The sequence below is a fragment of the Kogia breviceps genome, chromosome 16, assembly GCF_026419965.1.
Source record: "Kogia breviceps isolate mKogBre1 chromosome 16, mKogBre1 haplotype 1, whole genome shotgun sequence".
NCBI lineage: Eukaryota > Metazoa > Chordata > Mammalia > Artiodactyla > Physeteridae > Kogia > Kogia breviceps.
In genome coordinates, this window is record NC_081325.1 from 51795458 (window position 1) to 51821010 (window position 25553).

The 25553-nt window shown below is 39.4% G+C and overlaps 2 protein-coding genes across 16 annotated transcripts in view; one reads left to right on the plus strand and one right to left on the minus strand.

The window, feature by feature from the left end:
• MYCBP2 (MYC binding protein 2) overlaps positions 1–19222 on the minus strand; it is a 266407-nt gene extending 247185 nt beyond the window's left edge. For all 15 annotated transcript variants that reach the window (XM_067016840.1, XM_067016846.1, XM_067016845.1 and 12 more), the window contains exon 1: positions 18599–19222. In XM_067016840.1, the coding sequence (XP_066872941.1) occupies positions 18599–18900 (302 nt within the window). In that variant the 5' untranslated portion in view covers positions 18901–19222. The remainder of the gene's footprint in view (positions 1–18598) is intronic.
• An 85-nt stretch (positions 19223–19307) lies between these two features.
• The window catches only part of LOC131743168 (sciellin-like), a 266862-nt gene continuing 260616 nt past the window's right edge, over positions 19308–25553 (plus strand). The window contains exon 1 of the mRNA XM_067016443.1: positions 19308–19436. The gene's annotated coding sequence lies outside the window, so the exon portion shown is untranslated. The remainder of the gene's footprint in view (positions 19437–25553) is intronic.

A 25553-nucleotide genomic window follows, 5' to 3' on the forward strand; every position in this document is an offset into this window, starting at 1 on the left:
CAGAAGATATATCTTGTACACACTCACTGGCCTCCCCAAAAAAGCTGGTGTGGCTACATTAATATTTGACAAAGTAAATTTTAAGGCTAGACATGTTATTAGAGATGAGCAGAACATTTCATAATGCTGAAAGGGTCAATTCAGTAGGAAGACACAAAAATCCTAAATGTGAATGCATCTAATAACAATCGCATAGTTTCAACATATATAAAGCAAAACTGAGAGAAGTAAAAAAAGAAAAGGACAAATCCACAGTCAAAAAAGTCAGATTTTAACATACTTCTATCTAACTGATATAACAAGTAGAGGACAAAACAGCATGTATGCAGGAAAATGTAAAAACATGATTAATCAACTTGATCTAACTGACATACATAGAAAACCACATCCAACAACTGTAGAATACACATTCTTTTTTAAGGCAGATAGAATATTTACCAAAATAGATGATATGCTGGACAACAGACCAAGTCTCAAGATATTTCCAAGGACCATAATCACAGAAAAATTAAACTATAAACCAACAACAGAAAGAAAACTAAGAAATTCTCAAATGTTTGAAAATCTAAAAAAACAGATTTCTAAATAACCTATGGGTCAAAGAGCTATAATAGAGACTTACAATGGAAATTAGAAAATATTTTCAATGGAATAAAAATTAAATATGACATATCAAAACTTGTGGCATGTCGCTGAAGCAGTACTTTGGGGAAATATATAGCTTTCCGCATACAAATGCATACAATGCAAAAAGAAAGCTTGAAAGTAAATGATGTAGGCTTACAACTTAAGCTAGAAAGAAGAGAGCAAATTCAATGTAAAGAATGTAGAAGGAGATGGGACTTCCCTGATGGTCCAGTGGCTAAGACTCCATGCTCCCAATGCAGGGGCCCAGGTTTGATCTCTGGTCAGGGAACTAGATCCCACATGCTGCAACTAAGAGTTTGCATGCTGCAACTAAAGAGTCCACATGCTGCAACTAAAGATCCTGCATGCCGCAACTAAGGATCTCGCATACTGCAACTAAGACCCAGAACAGCCAAATAAATAAATAAATTTTAAAAATAAAAAAAGAAAGTAGAAGGAGAGAAATAAAAATAAGAGCAGATATCAATGAAACAGAAAGCAGACATTCAATAGAGGAAATCAAGGAGTCAAAATGGATTCTCTGAAAAGATTAATAAATCTAATAAACCTCTAGAAAGATTGGTCAGGAAAAAATAAAACCACAAGTTACCCATATGAGAAATAAATTAGAAAGAGGACATAATTACAGACACTGCCCATAAATTTCACAACTTAAATAAAAGGACAAATTTCTTGTAAAAATATAACTTCTTAACACTAAACAAGGAAAAAACACAATATCTGAGTAGTTATATCTGTTAAAGAAATTGAATCCCTAGTCAAAACCTTCCCACAAAAAAAAAAAAAAAAAACTCTAGACTCAGATGGCTTTACCAGAGAATTCCTTCAAACACTTAAAAAATTCACTGGTACAGTCTTTCAAACAATGTCAGTCTTAGACTAACTCTTCCAGAGAATATAAAAAGAAGAAACATTTCCCAACTCATTTTGTGAGGTTAGCATAATTCTGATACCAAAGTCTGAAAAGGATATTTCAAAATAAGAAAATTTCAGGCCAGTATCTCCCATGAACACAGAAACAAAAATACTACATAGGCAAAAAGTAGAAACAACCGAAATGTTCAAGAACTGATGAATGGATTAAACAACATGTGGCACATCCATATAATAGAATACTATTCAGCCATAAAAAAGAATGCAGTAGACACATGCTACAATATGGATAAATCTTGAAAACATTATATTAAGTGAAAGAAGCAAAGTCCACAAAAGATCACAGATGGTATGATTCCATTTATATGAATGTCCAGACAGGCAAATCCATAGAAACAGGAAGCTGATTACTGGTTGCTAGGGGCTGACGCAAAGGAGACGGAGAGTGACTACAAGAGGATACGGGATTTATTTTGGGGGTGAATAAAAATGTTCTGGTTGCACAAAGTTGTGAGTATATTAAAAATAATTGAATGATACACTTTGAAAAGGTCTATTTTATGGTAATGTGAATTTCATATCTCAATACAAAAATTATGAGGAAAAAAAGCCATTGACCTAAAAATAATTTCTGTGTCCATCATCACATAAAAAGGATAATAAATAAAATGCAAAATTTATTTTTTAAATATTTCCCCTATTCTGAATAACAGGAATAAGCAGAAAAATATTATTCTTTCAACAGAAGCAGAAACGTTATTTTATAAAACTCAACAATCATTTGTGATGAAATGCCTCATTAAGTAGGAAAAGAAGAGAAGCTACTTAATCTAATTAAGATTATCAACAAAAACCCTACAGCTAACATTATACTTAATTATACTCAATGATGAAAAATTAAATACTTCCACTAAGAATGGGAAAAAACACAAGAACTTACACTCTTACCACTTCTATTTAATACTGCACAGGAAGTCAGTAAGTCAAGCAAAAGAAATAAAAGTCATAATGGTTGAAAAGGAAAAAGTAAAGCATTTTTATTTGTAGACAACATAACCATATTTATAGGAAATGCAAAATAATCCACAAATAAAGAATAAAGTATCAAGGTCAGTAAATAGAAGACCAATTTTTAAAAATCAACTAATTTATAAAACACCTTACATAAACTGAAGTTTTTCTATAGAAGCCAGACACTTCTCCTGTGTAATTAACGTAATGATACTCTCACTGTGTTCATGCAACACTGAATAAATTAGGGAGGGACAGTAGTCTGATTTTACTAAGTAGAAAACTTTTATTTACTTAACCTAGGCTGATAATTAGTAACAAGAACAGAGATTTTAACAGTTCAAGTTGATCTAGGAGAGAGAGGCAAACAATTTCCTATATATCTTCAGTCCCTTCATTTTATTTGGAAGTCTTTAGGTTGGGGATAGGAATGGGAGGGTGTGGGGGTGGTAAGGACTATAAATAAAGTTACAATGGCAGTGAGCAGAGCAGCATAAGAAAAAGAGAATGCGGGAGAGACTGGGAGTAGAGAGTGAGGGGAGGAAACAACTCTGAAAAGTTATGACTTTATTAGACCATGCCTCATGCAGATTTATAATCTAGGTACACAGAGCCTAGGTGGCCAAGCAAAACTCAAGCCATGGAGCAACTATAAAACTTTCTGAAGACAGTCCATTTATCCTAGGACTAAGAGAGCCACCAGAAGGGTAATGAGAGTTAGCAGTCAAACAACCAGGCACACAAAGATACAAGGCACCATGAGTGAGAACTAGCAGAAAAAGAAAACAGAAGGACAAACAGACTCCAGATAAAATTTTCAGACACAACTATGCTTACCGACTTCACAGGAAAAAAAAAAAAAAGACTAGCTTTAAAATATCTGCAGGGTATGGGGAAAATAGCACATCTGAAAAACAATCAAATCCCACTTCTAGACATGAAAAATATAACTGCAACTAAAGACTCAGTAGGTGAGTTTACAGCATTAGACACAGTGAAGAGAGAATTTGAAGAGATCAGAAAAAATTACTAGAATTCAGAGAGAAAGATAAAAAGGGTGAAAATATGCCCAAGACCTCTTCCAAAACTTAAATCTCCTCCTCCAAGTCCCTCCATCCCAAAAGAGACAGCACTTACCGTATCCAAGTATACCCTTCCTACCATACACTGGACCCCATCTCATACACCATCCTTGGGATGTTGCTCAACCACTTAAACCCCTTCTGTGTTCACTCTTTAATCTCTGTCTTCTATGGCTTCTCACCCTAGAGGCCTACTGGCCTCCTCCAATTTAAAAAGAGTTTAAATGATTCTCTCCCTCTGCCCTCTTCATCACTAAACTTCTTGAAGAACAACTGTCTCAAACTTTTTCAGTCCCCTACAATCAAGCTCCTATGAGTGTATGAGACTTCTCAACATCACACACTTCCTTGCTGCCTATCGAATTCCTTATCTTCAGTCTTCATCCTTTATATTCTTCTACACATGAGTACTATCAAATGATCTACTGCTTTAAATACTCCCCACTCTCAGCTTCTAGAAGAACCTCTATTTTAGTGTTCCATCTCCCTTGATGATGATTCTTTCTCAGTCTTATTAGCTCCTTTTTCTTCCTTTTCCTGTCGCTTAAATCTTTAGCACATATATTATTTCTCATGGGAGTTATCTGTTCATAATTTATATTCATTTCTATATTGGTAACTTACATTGTTTTCAATAAGCTATAACAACCTTAATAATAGCTACTGGGAGTTCACAAGCATCATCAGAATGCTGGTCTAGAGCCAGTTATGTTCTCTGACAATAAAGGTACATCCACCATGAAAATCTACCACCTTTCAAGCCACTTCAAAACCCCACCAATACCCATTTAGCTCAGAGCACATAATCTAACCCTCTACTTAACTGCTGAAAGGGACGTCATTTAGAATGTACTACTTCCTTTACTTTCCTTTCACCCACCTCAAAATAATCTCTACGAGGGCCTTACTCCATTAATTGTCCTCACTCTCTCTTTTTTGCTCACTATTCCTGCTCTTCTCCCTTAGCCTACCAGCTTACGAGGACAGAATTTAGAGACATATGGCATAGGTTCAAATGCAGGCTCTGTCCTTTATTAGCTCTGTGATCCTGGGAAAGTTAATCAACTGCTCTGTGCCTCAGTCGGCTCATCTGTAAAACAGGATGAAAATAGTACTTATCCCATTAGATTATGAGGCACTTACAGTTATGCTTACTATTAATAAGTGCTAAATAAAGTTTATTTCTTTTTATTACCTTGCTAAAGTGTCTACTGTGGTTTGGGTTTCCCCAAAAGCAGACATGATTTAAGGATTCAAGTACAAGTAGTTGTTTGAGAGGTGATCCAAGAAAAACACTGATGGGGAAATCAGAAGTGAAATAGGGAAGGGAAGGCAGTCAAGAAAGAGTATATTATTAAGCCAGTTACCCTAATGGGCAACCAGAGTGTGATCCTACTGGAGAACTCTAATGGATGGTATAGAACACAGCTCAGTTATCCCAAAGGAGAGATGTGAAAACGAGGTATTTATCCACCACATCCCCATCCCTCAGTGGCTGAAAGCCTCTCTCACAGCATTAACGCCCTGGCATTTCTGGCTTGCCCTGCACACAGGCCAAGCATGTCTCTATGGCCAGTAAGAAAGTTCTCAGGCAGAAATTCATAAATGCAAGTAAACAATATAGAGATGAAAGCCAAAGAAATATGGCTAGGACAGTAAGAACATCTGCTAAAGTGTCTCCTATCTGAAAGACAGATTAATTCTTTGTCCCCTTCCTCAAGCTACCATCTTCCTTCTTTCCCTCTAAACACTAATTTCTAAATGCTGTACTCCCTTCTCCATCTAACCTCAATTCACTTCCCCACTTTTCTCAGCCTTCTGAAAAAAGGAGGTGGGGGTGACTGAGTGTTAGGTCATTATCATCTCTTAATGCCAACTTCAAGATGATGTCTCAGACTTCTGTTTAGCTGACCTATAGGAAAAGACTAGATACATCAAATCTAACTGCTGAAAAACAAAAACAAAAAAATTCTTGAAAGCAGATAAAGAAAAATGACATACTACATAAAGGGAAATAAAATTTGAATTACCAAATGTTTGTCATCAGAAATCATAATGGTGAAAAGACAGTGGAACAGCATCATGAAAATGCTAAAAGGAAATAAGCTTTTACTCAGAAGTCTATGCTCCCCTAAAATATCCTTTAAAAATGAAAGCAAAATAAAGACATTCTCAGATGAAGGAAAAAAAAGAGAGTTTATCCCCAGTAGACTACCTTACAAGAAATGCTAAAGTAAGTCCTTTAAGCTGAAAGGAGATGTAGCATCTTCAGGAATGAAGGAAGAATAACAGAAAAAAATATGCAAGTAAACATAAAATACTTTTTTCCTTTAATTTCTTTAAAATATGTATGACTGTTGACAGCAAAAATTATAATATTGCATAGTGAGGTTTTCAAAGTGTGCAGCCATAACATATAGAAGAACGTAACATAAAGGAAGGAGTGGGATGTAGCAGAGGGGAAAAAAAAGCATCTGTATGTTTGTAAGGTTTCTCTATTTTAAGTGAAGCAGTACAAGAGTAACTCTAAGTAGGTTGTAAAAGGGCAGGTATCTATATTGTAATCCCTAGGGCATTAAAAATTAATACAAAAAGATATAGCCAAAAAGTCCAATAGCTACATTAAAATGGAATACTAAAGAATAATGTAAAAGAAGGTAGAAAAGGAGTAAGAGAGGAATGAAAAACAGAGGGAAGCAGAAGACAATAAAATTGTAGACCTAAAGTCAACCATATCAATAATTAATTACATGAAATATTAATGGTCTAAACTGTCCAAGTAAAAGGCAAAGATTGACAGAATGGATTTAAAAAATTTTTTAAAAAGCAAAATCCTATGTGTACTGCCCAAAGGAGAGAAACTTTAAATATAAAAAAGATAGATCAAAAGTAAATGGACAGAAAAAAATTTACCAGGCAAATAGTAAGCCTAAGAAGTCTGTACAGGCTACTTTAATATCAGATAAAGTAAGTTCAAGACAAAGAGTCTTACTGGAAATAAATAAACATGTATCATAATGAAATAAAAGAATAATTTATCAGGAGGTTTTAACAGTTATACAAATACATGTACATAATAGCAAAACCTCAAATATATGAAGCTAAAACTGACAAAATTACAGGGACAAAGACAAATCCACAGTTACAATGGGATATTTTTAATACCCCTTTTCAGCAACTGATAGAACTAGACAAAAAATGAGTGTGGACATAAAAGAGCCAAACAACACTATCAACCAACTTTAACTATACGACATTAATAGAACTCTACATGCAAAAATGGCAGAACACATATTCTTTTCAAGTGCACATGGTCTAATCATGAAGGTAGAGCATATTCTGGGATATAATGCATATCTCAATAAATTTTAAAAGACTGAAATTATATAAAATGTCCATTAGAAAATAATAACAATAATATACATTAAAAAATCAAATATATGAGGGTTAAATAAAATAATTCTAAGCAAGGCATGAATCAAAGATGAAATTACAAAGAAAATTAGAAAACATTTTAAGCTAAATGACAAAGAATACACTGAATATCAAAATTTGTGGGATGCAACTAAAGAAGTGCTTAGATGAAAATCCATCACTTTAAATACCTATATCAGAAGACAAGAAAAATCTAAAATCAATGACCTAAGATTCCATCTTAAAAAACTATAAAAGAAAAAACAGAGCAAAGTAAAAAAGAAGCAAATTATAAGAGGAAAGTCAATGAAACAGAAAATAAACCAATATTAGAAAAAATCAATAATGCCAAAAGTTGATTCTTTGAACTTATAAACAAAAATGACAAACTTCTAGCTAATCAAGGAAAAATAAGAAAACACAAACATGAAGAATGAAAAAAGGGGCTTCCCTGGTGGCGCAGTGGTGGAGAGTCTGCCTGCCGATGCAGGGGACACGGATTCGTGCCCCAGTCCAGAAAGATCCCACATGCCGTGGAGCGGCTGGGCCCGTGAGCCCTGGCTGCTGAGCCTGCGCGTCCAGAGCCTGTGCTCCACAACGGGAGAGGCCACAGCAGTGAGAGGCCCGCGTACCGGAAGAAAAAAAAAAAAAAAAAAAGAATGAATAAAGGATTATCCCCACAGACATTAGAGGATAATAAAAAGAATGCTATGAACAACTTTATGCCAAAAATTTCAACAATTTAAATGAAAGGACAAATTTCTCAAAAAAAAAAGCCACCGAAATTCACATGAGAAATAACAAAAAAATCTGAATATCCCTCTATCTATTAAAGAAAATGAATCTGTCAGAAGCCTCCCCCAAAGAAAATTCTAGGACCAGATGGTACCCCCAGTGAATTCTGTCAAATATTCAAGAAGAAATAAGACCAACCTCTTGCAAACTTTTTAAAAATACAGAAGAGATTACTAACCAACTCATTTTACGAAACAAGGATAACTGTAGTACCAAAACCTGACAAAGACGTTACCAAAAAAAAAGATTATAGACCAATATCTTTCGTGAATATAAATCCCCAAATTCATAACAAATAAAAGCAAATTAAAGTCAACAATACAACACATATGAGGTTTTATCCCAGGAGTGCAAGGTTGACTTACCATTCAAAATTAATTAATTTAATTTTTCCTTTTATTCTCTTAATATATGATCATATTGATAAATGCAGAAAAAGCATTTGACAAAATTCAATACACATTTATGATAAAAACCATAAGCAAAATAGGAATAGTAAAGAACTTCCTCAAATTGGCAAAGGTCATCAAAACATCTACAGCTAATAGTGAAAGAGAGACTAATTTGCCATTGTTTCTCCCTCACATTAGGAACAAGGAAGGATGCAACTTTTACCACTTCTATTCAACACTGAACAGAAGGAGAAAGGTTCTTGTCATTGGAATAAAGGTTGGGGGAGCACAGGGGTATCTGGAGATCAGAAAGAATGATGATATTATACAGAACACCCCAGAGAATCTATAAAACAGTTAAAATTAATCCACAGCATTCACTACAGGTCACCTATTATACTACCAGCATTCACTTGCTTCAAATAAATTCTGGACAATGTTCCTGCAGAACTCTGGTTAGCCTCATTTCCTGGAGAAAACTTTCCAGAGGAAGTAAGGTAGGACAAACTACAGCCTCCAAACTACTACTGGTTTCAGACAGTTTCAAGGCCAAAACTTACAGTCACAACCTCTTCTCTGCTAGTCATTCTGGTTCCCTTCATCTTTGGCTAGAATTTCTGCTGGTCCAGTTGGCTGATCCTGTGAGGTGGCCATCAGGCCTCTCTCATGTCCATTTACCATTAAAGTTGGAAAAGAAAGTACCAGTAGACACCCAGTAGATCACCTGTGTGCCAAACTCCATGCTCCACTGCGGAACGGCAGCCCTACTTCCTTCAGATGATCAGGTACATTAACCCTGTCAAAATGGTGACTCCTTATCTTGGAAAAGAAGCACCAAATCCCACCAGTAGCAGTGTCTTAAAGTATAACAGGACTCTTACAGTGTCTGTGTTGAAAATGTTTCCCTTCAGAGAACCAGGACCTTTCAACCCCCAGTGCTCAGAGCTACAGAGATGGGAAACATAAAGTCCCCAGTGGATCACTGACAGTGATGCTAAGTGGAGGCATCCCAATTTCCATGTGTTCTTCCCACTAGGAACACTGAAGGATAGGACCTTAAGCTCATCATCAGTTGTGCCATCAAAAGACTGTCTTATGATCTATCAGGTCAGCAGCTTCTGGGCAGTTATGGTGCACAATAGGACGAATGGATCTGTGGGATTAATTTTCTATAAAGTGGGTCCCTTACTCTGAAACGATGTTATGTGGCACCCTGTGCTGATGGATCACTCTATAAGCCCTCAAATATGGGTACTGGTTGAGCGCCGGCAAGTTGCAAAGGGAAACTCATACATAGAACATGCATCAAATCCAGTCAAAATGAGTCACGGTCCTTTCCAAGGCACAAGGACTGGTTGGTATCCTTGAAGGAAAGTTAGTCTCTGCTACTGTCAGGCTGGACAGTCATCAGTTCAGTTACTAGATCAGCAATGATGAACATAAATCCATTACTGGGCCCTTGCATAGCCATCATCAGCAATTTTTCCATAACCCTTGTAGGCCAAATGGAATACCTAACAGTAGAGCTGTATTATGTAATGAGATACAAATAATTAGTAAGAATTTACATTCTAACAACTTAGTAGCCATTTGAAAAAATAATACACATAAGCTTAAAGAAAAATATGTATATTTCATCTTAAATAACCACAATTACTTAATAATAGGACACTGCACATTCTGAGTACTGCACAACTTCTCAAATTTGTGCAGATTAAACACGTCACACTCCTCTTCTGTTCCACACTGATTTTTGTGCAGTGCTTTGCTGTATCACAGCAACAACCAAAAATTCAACTTTAAAAAGATATGACATCATCAAAAGGAGTGCAACAGGATCTAATGTAAAAACCGTGAACTACCTCAAGTTATTAGTTTGTGACAGACGTTTCTGTGTTTCCTTTAAAATTCTGAAATATCCCATGGTATTCTTGTGTGACTGCTGGGGTGTTTGGGGGTGCCTCAGTGCAGTCTGGGAATCAATCCGTGTGTGCGTGCGTGCGTACATGCACCGCAGTCCCTCTCCTCTCCTCCCTCAGCAGACTCAGCACCTCCCAGTAGGCTTTGTTGTGACTTAACTCTAGCTAGTTACTGCTTTGGTGATAGACAGCAGGGGAGAGGAGAATAGATGGGGGTAGCAGGGGCAGCATAATCTTCAAGTAACTACCCTCTAACCAGGAGAAGAAGGTCACTTCTGTAGGCTCAGAGGGTTCAGAGGAATTGGGGATTTCAAGGTTTTCCAGTACATCAACTCACATGTCCCATCTTAAAAGCCAGGGTCTCATTCCTTCCTAACCAGAGGACAGACACGCTGGCTTAGCAGACTTGCTGAGAAATCAACCTGCCCTGGAGCTCTGCTACCCTTGAAATTAAATCTTGGGCCTAATCCTTAGCTTTTTCTTTCCTCCTACTGCAGAAGATGAGTTTCTTTACATGATACCAAAGAAAGAAATTACCTAACTTTCTCACTTTGCTCCCAATTACCATCAGCCTTTCATTGTCTTTCTGCAATCTATGTCACTCACCAAACAGCCATCTGACTACACCGTCCGTATAATTAATAACTTCCCTAAATGTCTCAAAAGCCTAAGATACTGTACCCACAAATACTTTCTCTTCTACAGGAATGCCATTCCAATTCGCCACCAGTGAAAGTTTTAACAGGTGCACAGCTACAGTGCATGCAAAGGGTTATCAGTATCAGTGCTCCATCTACAACCAGTAGCGGGGTTCTTACTGCTAGCCAGCCAGCAGATAATCTAGCTCCAAAATGGAATTTTGAAGACTACTTCCTCAGACCACTGCTGGTACCACAACTGTCTTGGAAGAAAAAAGACTCTGAAATGGAGATCTGCACAACCCAAGTACTGGGGAATGCCCTCCAAATCAACACCTGTGGGAGAGTAAAGGAAGTGAGACTAGACAGAGGTAGGAGTTGAATTGAAATGCAGTCACAGGAAGGCCTCAGCCAATCCATGGGGAGCTCTGGATCTTCAAAGTTGTCCTACCTTAGGGCAAAAGGGCCAGGCATTCACACCCCCACACAGAAAAGGCATTGGATGCAGGCTGATCCTGAAGAAAATGCAAGACTTTGAGGGAAGCAGGTCTGTTGGCTCACAGCAATGCCTGGAGAGACTCAGTTGCAATCAGCTTTAGCTGCCAATATTCTCAATGGCTGGGGGAACTTGTAACTGAACAGAGGGACATGGGTGATGAACTAGAGCCACCACCACACCACTGCTGGACTATTATACCAAATGGGCTAATGAGGGAAGAAAATGAATCATTTACCCTGCTTTCTTAGGAGGAACTAAGTTTGCCAGTTGATAAGGGAAAACTCTTCTTTGCAGAAGAGCATCAGCTACTAAATTCTATTTTAACAGAAATATAAAAATCATCATTTTGAAGTCCCTAATGAAATTACTGACTCAGTCAAAGGATTATCAAAAGATGCTAAAACCGTTAGGTGGAAGATATTCACAGTGTGCCAAAGTTATTACCCACGATTACCTGCCTAATGCAAATGGAAGAAGCATACATTTACAGAAAAGAGACCTAGTGGGTACCATCTTATCCAAGTAATTCAAGTAACTAGACTGAGCATTATTAAACAGTGAGACAAGCTGAAAACCTCTGGATGGGATGCAATGTGCAGTACTCAGCATTATATACAAAATATTCTTGCCAAAAAATGTTTAACCGAAACCTATTGAAGCTTTAAAGCCTAACTTCCATTTATAGGAAATATGGGGATAGATGACATAAAGGGGAACAGTATCTGGGGTCCTGTCCTTAAGGAGCTAGTTTTATGAGACATTCTAGAAAAGGTAAAATATTAGTGACAGAAAACTGGTGGCCAGTGGCTAGGGGTAGGAAAAGGGCGTTAACTAAAGAAACTTTTTAGAATGATGGAAATATTCTATACTTGAGTGTGATGGTTCGGAGACTCTTCAAATGGACACTTAAAAAGGGTGAATTTTATTATATGTAAATTAAACCTTGATTAACCTGTCCCCTCCCCCCAAAACCTGAGTATTTAATCTATTCTTGAATGAAAAAGTGAGACTATTCTGACTATTCTGTTGATTTTTAAAAATAAATACCTTAAAATGCAAAACTATTTTTAAATTAACATTTTTATTTTCTTTTTAAGCCCAAAGGCAAGATCTTCTTTTATCTTGATCTAGGAAACAAATTCATTTCATGTTTCTACTTGCTAATATACCAACAGAGCAATTTTTGCCTTAACATGTGTTTATGTAGGATTCCATAGATGTAACAGCTATATGAAGCAAATTACTACGTATCCACAAATATACTGATTCGATCCCATATCACTTACTAAAACACTCCTACAATAATGTCTCTTCATAGCTCAAAACTATCAGTGTCTACTGAATAAAATCTAACTCTCACCTGGCAGTTCAAGCTGCCATACCCTCTAACCAAAGCCTCCACTTCCAGAATGAATTCCCATTGCTGTCCCTCATAACACCTAGTTCTAGCTCTAACAGAATTATTATCCATTACCTACACACAAACTGTGCTTTCTCACCTCTTGCTCATGCTTTTGTACCAGCTCAGAATGCCATCCCTTTGTCACAATAGGCTATGCTTTCTTAGTCATTTCATTTAACACTTTTGTTAAGTACCTGCCTTTGTACCTTTCACACCCATCCAGGCAATAATCTCAAGGTAGAAACTGTCTTACAAATCTTTATAAGGCCAATGGTTAGCACCGAGTATTAATCCTGGAATCTTTGATGGATTAACCTCTTCTAACCGAAATCCCATGCATCTGAAGGATGGGCTCAAATAGCATTTCTAACAAGAAAGAGATAAAGTAGCTGAAGGAAGTAAGTGGGTTTAGCTTGGAGAAGAAAAGCAATTTCCCATTTTAGCCAGTCTCCTCTATTGTTTCCACTAACACTGTTCTTCTACCACTTCAACCCAGATACCCTGACTGTCTTTATCTCCCAGTCTATCAGTTCCCTTCTGGCATCACTTTCCTTTTTACCCATATGTTCAATCTTTGTCACCAAAAACCTTCACTTTCTTTTTTTCTTAGACCTCCAGGCAAACTTCAACCTTGAATCAACTAGCAGTTTTCTTCATTTTTCTTCTGAGTGGAAAAGCTTACAACATCATGCTGACTGGAATTTTAAATATGTGATTTTAATAATAATAACAGCAGTAGTAGTAGTAGTAGTAATACCACGACCACCAACAACAGCAGCTAACATTTAATGAGCACTTAACAATGTTCAGGCACAATGTCCTTTCAATACCCCTATAAGGATACAAGTAAAGAAACAGACATGGAAATGCTAACTAACTTGCCCCTTTTAAGACAGCAAAAAGCAGAACTGAAATACTAAGATGATCTGACTCCAGAGCAGATTTAGCCACTGTGCTATGGTTCTTCCCAAATGCAATCAATGCTGTACTACCATTCCCACTAAGAACTGATCAAACATTCCTTTATTCATTTCCTAACAAACCCTTTCCTCAAGCAAATGTTCCAACTTTGATTGATTCATTCCTACAAAGATATATTTCTTCAGTCACTGAATAAATGAAATATTTATTCCCACATTCAACACAGTCATTGAGACCAAAACATAAAACAGTAAGACATGATCTCTGCCTTCTCTTTAAGTCCCCAAACTCCATCTGCCCCTTCACTCTCAGCAGAAATCATTAATTAATATTTATTAGCACTTAATGTGCCAAGCACTTTACATATACAGATTCATTCAATCTACAATACGATCCTCATTATTATTATTCCCATTCTACATAGAAGAAAACTGAGGCATAAAGAAAAGCAAAAAAAAAAAAAAACAAGTGGGACTACATCAAACTAAAAAGCTTCTGCACAGCAAAGGAAAGCAACAAAAATGAAAAGGCAACCTACCAAATGGGAGAAAATACTCACAAACCATATACTACTGGTAAGGAGTCAGTATCTAAAATTAAGAACTCACACACCTCAATATCAAAAAACAACAACAAAAACAAACAAAAGAACACAAACAATCCAATTCAGAAAATGGAAACAGGCTCTGAATAAACATTTTCACAAAAAAAGATATATGAATGGCCAACAGGTACATGAAAAGATGCTCAACATCACTAATCACTAGGAAAATGCAAATCAAAACTACAATGAAATATCACTTCACACTGTTAGAATGACTATTATCAAAAAGACAAGAATTAAAAAGTACTGGCAAGGATATGGAGAAAAGGGAACCCTTATGCACTGTTGGTAGGAATGTAAATTGATGCAGCCACTATGGAAAACAATAGGGAGGATCTTCAAAAAATTAAAAATAGAACTACCATACGATCCAGCAATTTCACTTCTGAGAATATACTCAGAGGAAACGAAAACACTAACTTGAAAAGATATCTGCATCCCTATGCTCACTGCAGCATTATTTACAATAGCCAAGAAGCCACCTAAATGTCCACTGATGGATGAATAAAGAAGGTGTGATATATACAAATTTTATTCAGCCATAAAAAAGAGGGAAATCTTGCCATTTGCAACACCAAGAATGGATCTTGAGGGCATTATGGTAAGTGAAATAAGTCAGACAGAGAAAGACAAATATACCATCTGATCTCACTTATAAGTGAAATCTAAAAAAAAAAAAAAAAAAAAAAAAAACACAAAAACAAAACTGAACTCATAGATACAGAGGAGAGATTCAGGGTTGCCAAAGGCAGGGAGGGGGAGATGGGCAAAATGGCCGAAGGGAGTTGAAAGGTACAAAGAAAAACTTCCAGTTATAAAATAAATAAGTCCTGGGGACGTAATGTACAGCATGGTGACTATAGGTAATAATACTAGACTGCATATTTGATTGTGAAGAGAGTAGATCTTAAAAGCTCTCACCTCAAGAAAAAGAAAAAGTTCAACTATGTGTGATGATGGATGTTAACGTGACTTTATATGGTAGTCATTTCTCACAATATGGAATAGTTATGTTGTACCCCTACAACTGATAGAATGTTATATGCCAATTATATCTCAAAAATATTTTTTAAGCAAAAAACTGAGGTATAGGAGTTATGTAATGCACCCAAGGTCACACAGCTAAAAAGTGGCAAAGCCAGGATCTAAAACCAGTCCAGCTTCAGAATCCAAGCATTCACTAAAATGCCATCAAAGTCACTGACACCATTAGGCTGCCATCCCTTAACTTCTCTACCTACACCTAAAACAAAATCCACAGTAATTAATTTATTCAACACTGACTGATAACTCACTTGCCTTGTTTTCGTTCCTTGAACACAACCTTGTTTCTGCGTCAGAGACTATATTTTCCTAGAACACCATTCCTCTAGTTCTGCCTTCCAATCATTATGACTCAACTTAAACGTCAACTCTCAAAGAGACCCATCCTGACCACCCTACCTAAAATACACCCCCAGCCCCCGCCAACTACAAATCATCTATCACATGCAACTGGGTTCATTTCCTTCATGGTTACTTATCACTACCTGAAATGATCAGTTGCTTATTTCTCCCCACTGGAGTGGAAGTTCCAAAGAGAGTACAGACCTAGTCTATCCTGCTCACTGTTACAGCTTCAGCACCTAAAACAGTGCCTGGCACACAGTAGGCACTGGATATTTACAGAACAGATGCCAAAAATTGTGCTAGACACTGGGATTACCAAAACGAATAGGATACAGTTCTTAATAAACTCCTAGTCTTTAGATTTATCCTCCCCTTCTATATTAAAGGATGACTAGCTCCTACCGTTTTTTAGTGGCTAACCTCTCCACCTGTCAGGTTAAATCTGTTCCCCAAGATCTCCTTTAGACTTCTCACCATCATTTATCCCCTCTCTAACTTCTTTAATTTCTCCTTCTCCACTTACTGAATGTTTCCCACCCACCCTCCCATACTCAACTATCCTTCCCTCAACCGTCTCCCTAACACCCCAAAATATCCCACTGACTCCCAGCCACATCTCTCTTCCACAGAATCTTGACCACTTCCTCAAAAGTCATCAGCGACCTGGAAAGTGTGCTCACTTTCTCCAACATTTATCCCCGTCGAGGACTTTCAATCCACTTTCTCAGGACCAGAGGTGCTACTGTCGCACAGTTCTCTTCTTAATTTTTTAAATCTTTTTTCAGCTTCCTTCACTGTCTCCTTTCTCACAGCTTTAAACTTGATTCTCACTAGAACTTCACCCTCTATTCTTGCTCCATTCTCTGTCTCTGAAACATTTCATCTTCTCCTCTAACTCAACTAGTGCCCCATACAAATAATTACATCATTCATTCAGAACCTAAATCCCAGCTCCAATTTCCCCATTCATAGTTAATAAGAAATGTGACTGAATTCTTAAGCAAACCCTCAATAAAAAATAGCTGCAGGCCAAGACTTAGAAAAAATAATGTGAACTATAATAAACAATCATGTTCTGAATAAGCACTAGAAGGCAATATGACACAACTTAAGGCTCGTTTCCATTAGTACTTCTTGAAATACAGTACTTGAACTAATTCTTCACTAATTTTAATTGACAGCTTGTACAAAAATTGAACAAAGACTAAAAATCATTCATAGACTTTATGTATGTGGTTAATCTATATTAATTTTGTCTAAAACTGTTTATACAGTTCTAAATACACAGAAACTGTATTATTACACTAGTGGTACAAAGTTAAAACAGGGAACATACCAGTCATAAATTATTGCATAAGTCTGGAAACAACTTATTGCATAAGTCTGGAAACAACATACAAAATAAATTCAAGTTCTTTGAGAGAGGTTTGTAAAGATGTACCTACGGTGCCATAATATACAGACTCACAGCTCCAAATTATACCTAATCATTAGAGCAAACTGTCTATTGAGATTTTGTGCCATTTTCAAAAGCATCAGTAAGAAACAGATGTGCCATTGTGGCCTTCAGTTTACATAGTAAAGGGTAGTTAGTTACACACATTTATATCAGTATGATAAAACTACTCAAGTCCCAATCCTGTAAACATACACATGAGAAGAGTGGTTTACCCAGAAAACGTGTGAAGAAAGCTCCATCTTTACAACTCTCTGCAGTGGATAAGAGCCACAGTACATACTGGTCAACCACAAATACCTGACTCACAGCCTAGCCCCTCTCATAATGAGAGAAAATGGCATCTGGTTATTTCCGAACAAACTACATATTCAATAAATACAGTAAACTCTGTAACTTATTTGACAAAATCCTACTATGCTTTCCCTATGTATTGCAAGAAGGTGTGAGAAAAAAAGATGAAGCCAACTCCCAATTACCACTGCCAAAGGCAATCTGGTGAAACAAGTCAGTCACCATCCTTCAAGGTATGTGGCATGTAAGAGCATGGAAAGGAAAACAACAGGAGAGCCCTAGGCAAAAAGACACCCACATTTTAGGAAAAAGAAAATGAAAGTGGTTTAACATCTCCTCCATCACGGGAGCTGAAGGTGCACCAAGCCTAGGAAGAGATCTAGGAGCTACTCAAATTTTCTACTTGGTGTCAGTTGATCACTACACCAGCTGTCATATTTTGAAGTTCTCCAGGTTTCCCCTTTTCCCCATAAACCACCCTCCCGCACTCTAAAGCCGAAAAGTGACAGAGGAAATAGAACAGAAGATGAAGGGAAATGGCCGATGGGACAACAGAACACAAGGACTGCTGCAACCACATCTCCAGGGGACCAAAAGGTCCACTTATCAAAGTACAGCTCTAAAAATCTGTATCAGACACCTTTCACAGCCACCTAAACCTCCAACTGCATCCCTTTCGCATGAATCTCTTAAATTGAAACCCCATGCCTTATCCTACAAGCTGATTATCTAAAACTCATCCTATATATATGACATTATCCTTAACCGATACCATCACCCCCCCTCAGTGAAAGGCTGATTTTTTTTTTTAAGGGAGGCGGAAAGGTGAGGATGGAATGTCATGAAAGGGGGGGAGGGGTATGAGAAATACGTGCAAATACCATTGCGGTATACACTGGGAACGACACTTCCCTCATTGCTCTTGCAAATTCTCTTGGTGCGTTACCCTCTGCTCCTCTCTCCTCCTTCTTCAACAATACACATACACGTGTCATAACCGACCCGCACCACTACCTTTTAGCATCACAAGGTCCCCTCCCACCCTCTCTTGCCCCCTACGAAGACAGTTACACACACTTAGAGCAGAAACTGCCGCCACCGCACCCTCCTATCTCAATAAGTGATTCTACCATCTAGTATCAAGCGCTTGCTGAAAGACAGCAAAGTAAATACGTATGTAGACAGACAGACAGACACACACACACACACACACGGGCGCACATGCAGCATGTGGCGCAACGAAGGGCACTCGGAGACGCACCTGGAGGCCGGGTGTCCAGCGCTGCTACCCCCCTGGTCCCTGTCACTGAGCGCAGCTGTGTAAATCCTCCGGTAGCGGTCGGCCAGGGCCCGGCCTGACAGCAGCAGCTGGTAGTGACCCCGGGAGTCCGCGGCCGGCAGCCCGAGCCCCAGCCCCGCGGCCGCCAAGGAGCCCTCGGAAACCGGCATGAACAGCGCCCCCGGCGCCGGGGAAGAAGAGATGGTGGCGGCAGGGAAGAATCCGTCCCCGCCAGCCCCCGAGGAGGCGGCGGCGGGAGAGGCAGTCGCTGCGCACATCATCATCCTCGCAGCCGCCGCCGCCTCGTCCCCGCGGGACGGGCAGGCAGACACGCGCGCGCACACACAGCCCTTTTCCAACGACGACGGCTCCGGCGGCGGCCTCTCGCTCCCGCAGCAGGGAGACTACAAAGACAGAGACCTCCTCCTCCTCCTTCTTCTCCTCCTCCCCCCCGCGCTGGCCTCGCCACTACTGAGGCCGCTCATCTAACCTCGCCACCCCGGGAGTATGAGGAGGAGGCGGTGCCGCCGCTGCTGCCGCCGCCGCCGCCGCCACCGCTGCCACCGCCTGAGCCACCCGCAATGGGAAGCTGTCGACCGCACTGGGCATGCGCCCCTCCTCGCACATGCTCAGTCACTCCGGCCCCGCTCCCTCCCCACCCCCTCTCCGCCACCACTCCCTCTGCCTCAGGCCTTTGGGTGTGAGGCCTGAGAGTCGGGTCGGATCTGAAAGAAGGCCGCTTCTCCGGGTTTTACTAGCAGCTTGAGGAAGAGTAAGGAAAGTGCTGGGGAGGCTGTCAGCTACAACCAGTCGGCTTCAGGTACTGGGTTCCCTCCAGGTGGGAGAACTGGGACCTGATAAATAGAGGCCCCTTGCCCACCGCCAGAGGTTGACGGTGCGCACTCCTGCTACCGTTCCCCAAAGTGGGTGCTGCCAGCGGGAAGGTGTACAGTGAATGGCGCTGGTTGAGCTCAGAATTCTAGACAGAGGAGGCCCGGCGAATTAGAAGTCCCTTTAGCGATCTTACTTTGGAATTTTTGTCATTAGGATTTAAGTCTGTTTAAAATAGTTTTTACTTACTAAAGACAGGGAGTAATTTAGCGCATTCTTTTTTTTTTTTTCTGTGAAAGTAGAATTCCCAGATGTGAGAATATTCACAAGTCAGAGGCATTGCAAAATTCTTGTTTGTAAAGTTTATATCAGCGCTAAATCTTTTTATTTATTTATTTATTTATTTTTTTGCGGTATGCGGGCCTCTCAGTGTTGTGGCCTCTCCCGTTGCGGAGCACAGGCTCCGGACGCGCAGGCGCAGCGGCCATGGCTCACGGGCCCAGCCGTGAGATCCCACATCTCGCTTCCGCGGCATGTGGGATCTTCCCGCACCGGGGCACGAACCGGTGTCCCCTGCATCGACAGACGGACTCTCAACCGCTGCGCCACCAGGGAAGCCCAGCGCTAAATCTTAATGCAACAGTACTTTTCTTAAATATTCTTTTTTTTTTTTTTTTGACTCCATGCTTACCCTAAGAGGGCACTCTTATGTCTTGACAGTGGTCACTTCATGGCTTATCTTTTTCCTCCCAGACTTACATTACTAAAGATAATTCTTGAATATGACCTGAAGCTAGTTGTGACTGACTGTGTAACATCTGCAAATGCCATATGTATCAAAGATCTTATCATTGTTATCCATAAAAATGTAATATTTGCTGAGTCCCCTGTTCCAAGCTATTCTACCAACTCCTTCTAAGTAAATGCCGTAGAAATTTATGCGCCAGTGCACCCTGATTCCTATTAAGTTTTATCCTTTTGATTCTCAATTTGAAGAGTTTGCCTAATAGTCCTGGCAAAGTCATTTTTAAGTCCTATCATCCCAGTGCTATATCCTTTATATACTTACTGGCTCTTAAGCCTCTTTGAATGTCCTGCTTTAGAGGAAAAAAAAAAAAAAATCAAGCCCTGTTTACTGTTTAGAGAAGTACAAACAAGGAGTGGGGAAGTAAATTAAACTAATTCTAGTTTTTGTGGGGAGAGAGTGCTGAAGGAGTGCATTTATCTGGGGCTTTGAATAATAAATGGATGTCATTTTTATTTTAAAAAGTTGTCTTTTTTAAAGACAAGGAAACTTGTTTCCCCAACTATCTTATAAGCTCCTTCAGAGCTTCTTGTTTATCTTGGTGTCTTCCTCAGCCCCTGTCTAGAACCTCCTGTATGGTAGATAGCCAGTAAGTATTTGTTGGGTGAAATTCCTATCCTGATGCTTCAGCACAGTTACACACCTGTGTCGAAGAGAAACCGCCCCGCCCCCGCTCCTCCCCCCTGCCCCCTCCCCCAACTCCGGAACAAGAGCCTAGACATAGGTATGGAGGCCGCTAAAGGCTGGTGGAGTTAAAGGCCCAAACTCTTAGCAGCTCTAAGGGCTGTAGCTGTTGCAGGAGCCAGAGAGGCCCCCAAAAGGAGGAGGGGTTTGGATCCTGACTCTGCTACTTGTATGTCTTTGGGCAAGTTTCATCCTCTGAAAAATGGTCAAAATAATACTTCAGGGGACTGTGGGAGGGCTTCAAGCGTCTAGGACAGCCAGCTTGTCACACGGCTCTTCACAGATAGCTACACACAAAGCCAAACATACTAGACTTTTCCATGAGGACTGGAATGATGCTTGTGTCTGTTCCCCCATCACGTTCCCAACTCCTAGCACAGACTCTTGCCCTAAGCAGGAGGGAAATAGATACTGGTTGAATGAATGAATATGTCAATGAATAAATGTTGCCGGCACAGAGAAACATTTCCAGCTCAGGCTTAGGTGGTGGCATGTGCAATCATTGCCCGTTTAGAGTTTCTAGTGGACACTGACCTGGAGCACTTGTCTCCCCAAGTCCCCCCTTACCCAGTCCTGAATTCCCCTTTGGTCCCTTCGACACCCTTCAGTCCCAGACAGGCCCCTTCCGGAGCCTTCTGGGTACACACAAAACCCGGTAGCTGGATAAATTTCTAAGGAACCCGTTGTCATTGAGGGGCGCAACTAGGCGTGCGCAGAGTCGCACACATGCTCACTTAGGTATCCGAGGGTGGCGTTTCTGTTGCGATTGGCAGCGTTTCCTTCCACGGCCGCGGTAGCGGCCGCTTTACTCTAAATTGTAGCCAATGCAGCGTTTTTTCTCCTCCTCCTCCTCTTCCTGCCTCCGCACTATGCGCTCCCGGGTCACTGCGACTGCTACTCCTCTGCTTTGGCAGCTGGGCACCTTGGAAGGCTCCGTGGGGTGGCAGGGAATGGGGCGCAAGCCGAGAAGGAGAGGGCGCTTGGACTCACCCTTGATTCCACTGTCCAGGGGGCTTGAAGGGGAGGGTGGTCCCCAAGGCAAGTCGCGAGGGTCACCTGAACCACCGCTGCATACGGGAGCAGTGGATTTCTCGAAATGTGCAAAAGCAAGCGTCCCCTGCCAATACTGCGCGCACTACTGCAGAATGCCTTGTGTTGGGCAGGGGGGCAGGGGGGTTTTATTATTCAGAGAAATGTGCAGAATGAAGAAATATATAGAGGCCTTTGCTTTTGTTTTTACGGCCACATTGAGCGCGGCTCCAGTACTTTCCGCGCTGCCATCTTAGCTTTTATCTTCTGGCCGGGCTGGGTGTGTGTGTGCGTTCGTGTTGGGAGGGAGGGCAATTGGCGTGGAGGAGAGTGGCGGGAGCATCGGGCGGGTTGGGTGTCAGAATTGGCCAAACAGGAGTTGAGGACACAGTCACCCTCAAATAATAACATTGAACTACAGCAAATCCTGACTTTGCCCATTTTATTAGTGAAACACATGCATAGTATTTTTTAGTCTTTGTGGTTGACATCATGCTCATTTCTCAATCTCTTATCTATGACCATATAAGACCATGGCTTCATCTTTTATCCCTATGATCACAGATTTTGCCGCTCTTCTCCACTTGAAATTGCAAAGCTGGGACTACAGTTTTCTGAACTCTTATCAGATTTACATTTTTTCTACTCTATCTTTAAGTAGATTTTTTTTTAAAAGGAAGCCATCAGCACTGGTGTAGCAAATAACAGGCAGAAACCATAAAATGTTTGTAAGAGGACAATGATTGATATTGTTAGTTTCATTTAAAAGGTTAATATTATACTAATGCTACACAAGACTACAAATACAGGAAGCATGTACATTATCAGAAACATCGAGACTGCTGAAAATGTGATCAAAGTCAAGAGTCTGTTTCCCGGATTTGTATGATAATGCATGTAAAAAACAAAATTGGTGGCTGCGAGCATCTTAAAACAAGCTTGGTCGCTGAGAACAATTTGGAAGGAAAAAGATGCTCCAGCTTCACTCTTCAGTAGCCGCTTTCTAAGGACCACAGGATTCTGCTTTCTTGACAAATGTGATGTATTGCACTTTAAAATGAAATATATTTCACATATGTAATACTGCAAACTGAACAGAAAAAGTCAACATGGCAATTGAAATTCTTGTAAACAAAAATTACATATAGGATTACCTAGATACCTTGACCTCTTCCTTTAAACAACTATTTTTAGAGCCTTGGAAGAGTCACTAATTTGTAGGCATGAAGAGTTAATGATTTTTCCTTTTTATTCATATTAGTTTTAAAAGATACAAATTTTATGTGCAAATTTTCCTACAAATAAAAAATTCAGATTCTAGGGGCCCTGAGTTAAATTTTTCTCCCTGAAAAAATATTCTAAAATATCTGTTAATGAGAATATTCTTTGAAGTATGTAAATTCAATAACATATACTTGAATGCCAATCACAGTTTTAAAAATATTGTTGTGATGTGTTTTAGCCCAGAAGAAGCTTTCACAACTGATACAGAAAGTCATATAAAGTATAACTCTGAAAGAGAGAAATGTAAGAACCACAGAATTTTAATCTTGAAAACTTCAATATAGTTTATACGTTATTAGGTTGGTCTTTATTACTAAGATAAAATAGTTTAATAATTAAATCATATTTCCTCAAACCCTAAAGGACTATTGAAATTTTTATATAGAATAGCAATTTTACAATGTCTAAGTTTCCTTGAAATATATTATTTTTAATAGGGTTCTTGGCTAATCCAGCTATCAGGATATCTCTAAATGGCTCTAAACTGATTATACTATGCATGCTCTTATTTTAAAGACATTTAGCCTCCCTCAGGCTAAGTTTTCTCATCAGTAAAATGAAGGTAATAATAGCACCTACTTCATTAGATTCTTTGAGAATTAAGTTAAATAATATGTATGAAGGACTTGCTTAGCACATTATCTGGCAGGCAATAATTATTGTTATTATGTGTGGTGCTTTATTTGAGATGTGTCCCAATCTTACGCTAGAGGAAGTAACAAAATAGTTATACAGCTTGAGTTTTATACAGTTGGATTTAGAAGTTTGTTTTTTTTACAGAGTTCTCTCCACAAATACAGATTTACTATATCTTGATATGACAAGAAGAATAGAATCTTAAGACTATTCATTTCCCTAAAATACCCTTGGATGATTTGTTACTTCAACAAAACATATTGCTTACTTTCATAAAAGTGAATTTTTGGAATTTTACCTGATGGCTATATTTTTGACATGTAATAGTCAAAACATTATAGTTTCTTCTCAAGTGGCTGGTGGCACTGGTACACTTCTAGGGTCAAATATTATAAATCATCCATGGCTCACATTCTCTGTTAATTTATCTTTAATTAACATCAAAATCTTAGTCCCACCTAGTTCAACTTCCTGTTTTGATCAGTATTTTTACTTTTATATTTTGAAAGTAAAAAGGAATTGATTTGCTAGTTCTTCATAAATAATTCTCTTAAAAATATTTTGCTCCTTCTTTATCATGTCAGGGTTTTTAAAATATCTTTATTGGAGTATAATTGCTTTACAATGTTGCGTTAGTTCCTGCTGTACAACAAAGTGAATGAACTATATGGATACATATATCCCCATATCCCCTCCCTCTTGAGCCTATCATGTCAGGTTTGTCCTCAAACTGGGCCAGAAGCTGTTTAAAAAGTTTTTAGAACATGTATTTCATGAAAAATAGTTCACGCTTTTCCTAAATTAATTTGTGGTGAGTAATGCTATTTTCTTAGTTCAGATCGAATAATCTTATATGTATGATGTCAGATGTTGTGAACTAGATTATTTATGTGGTGGAGCAAAGACAACACTGCTTCCTGAGAAAAGCTGTGGCTTCCCTGCAGGTACTCCTAACGTCCATCTCCATGTGCAGGTGGGATGGCGTGCCAGTAATTTGCTTGTTTGCTCTTGAGTCCATTCCTCTCCATTTCCCTGCCCTGCTCTGTACAACAAGGGAATGAGCCCCGCAGACTTCCTGTGCGATGAGATGGGTGATTGGAAAGTGGGAAGGAGGAGAAACTGTGCCTCTCCCATCCCCCACCCTTCCTGCTCTATTTTGGGCAACATCTCCTGTGATTCCAGCTTCTGCTGGACAACTTCTCCTTCCATGATCCAGCTCCAGCCAGGTACCCGCTGTTGCAGAAACCGTTCTCACTGGGCAGCCCCAGATCCTGGAATCTTGTAACCGTATATCCTCCTTTGGGATCTCCTACCCTAGGGATTAAGAGTAGCTTCCTGCTGATATTAATCCTTGAGATATCTCTGTCCCTTCTTTGGCTTTTCAGCTCCTTCAGTACCCTTGCAGTTAGTTCCCCATATTCAGTCCCCTCTCTTAAAGACTTGGCATGCACTTGTTTGTTTTCCTGATTGGACTTGGAGTGAGGCAGATAGTCTCCCATCCACATAATAGACCTGAATTGGCTCCTCAGCCAAATGATGGCATGTCATCATCTGTCGTTTGGTCTTTCAAGCTTGTAGATCTGACCTTAATTAGCAAAACAGAAACCTACTTTGAAAACGGTCTTGACTGACTCACTGCACCCATTCCAAATCCCCTTCTTCCATGCC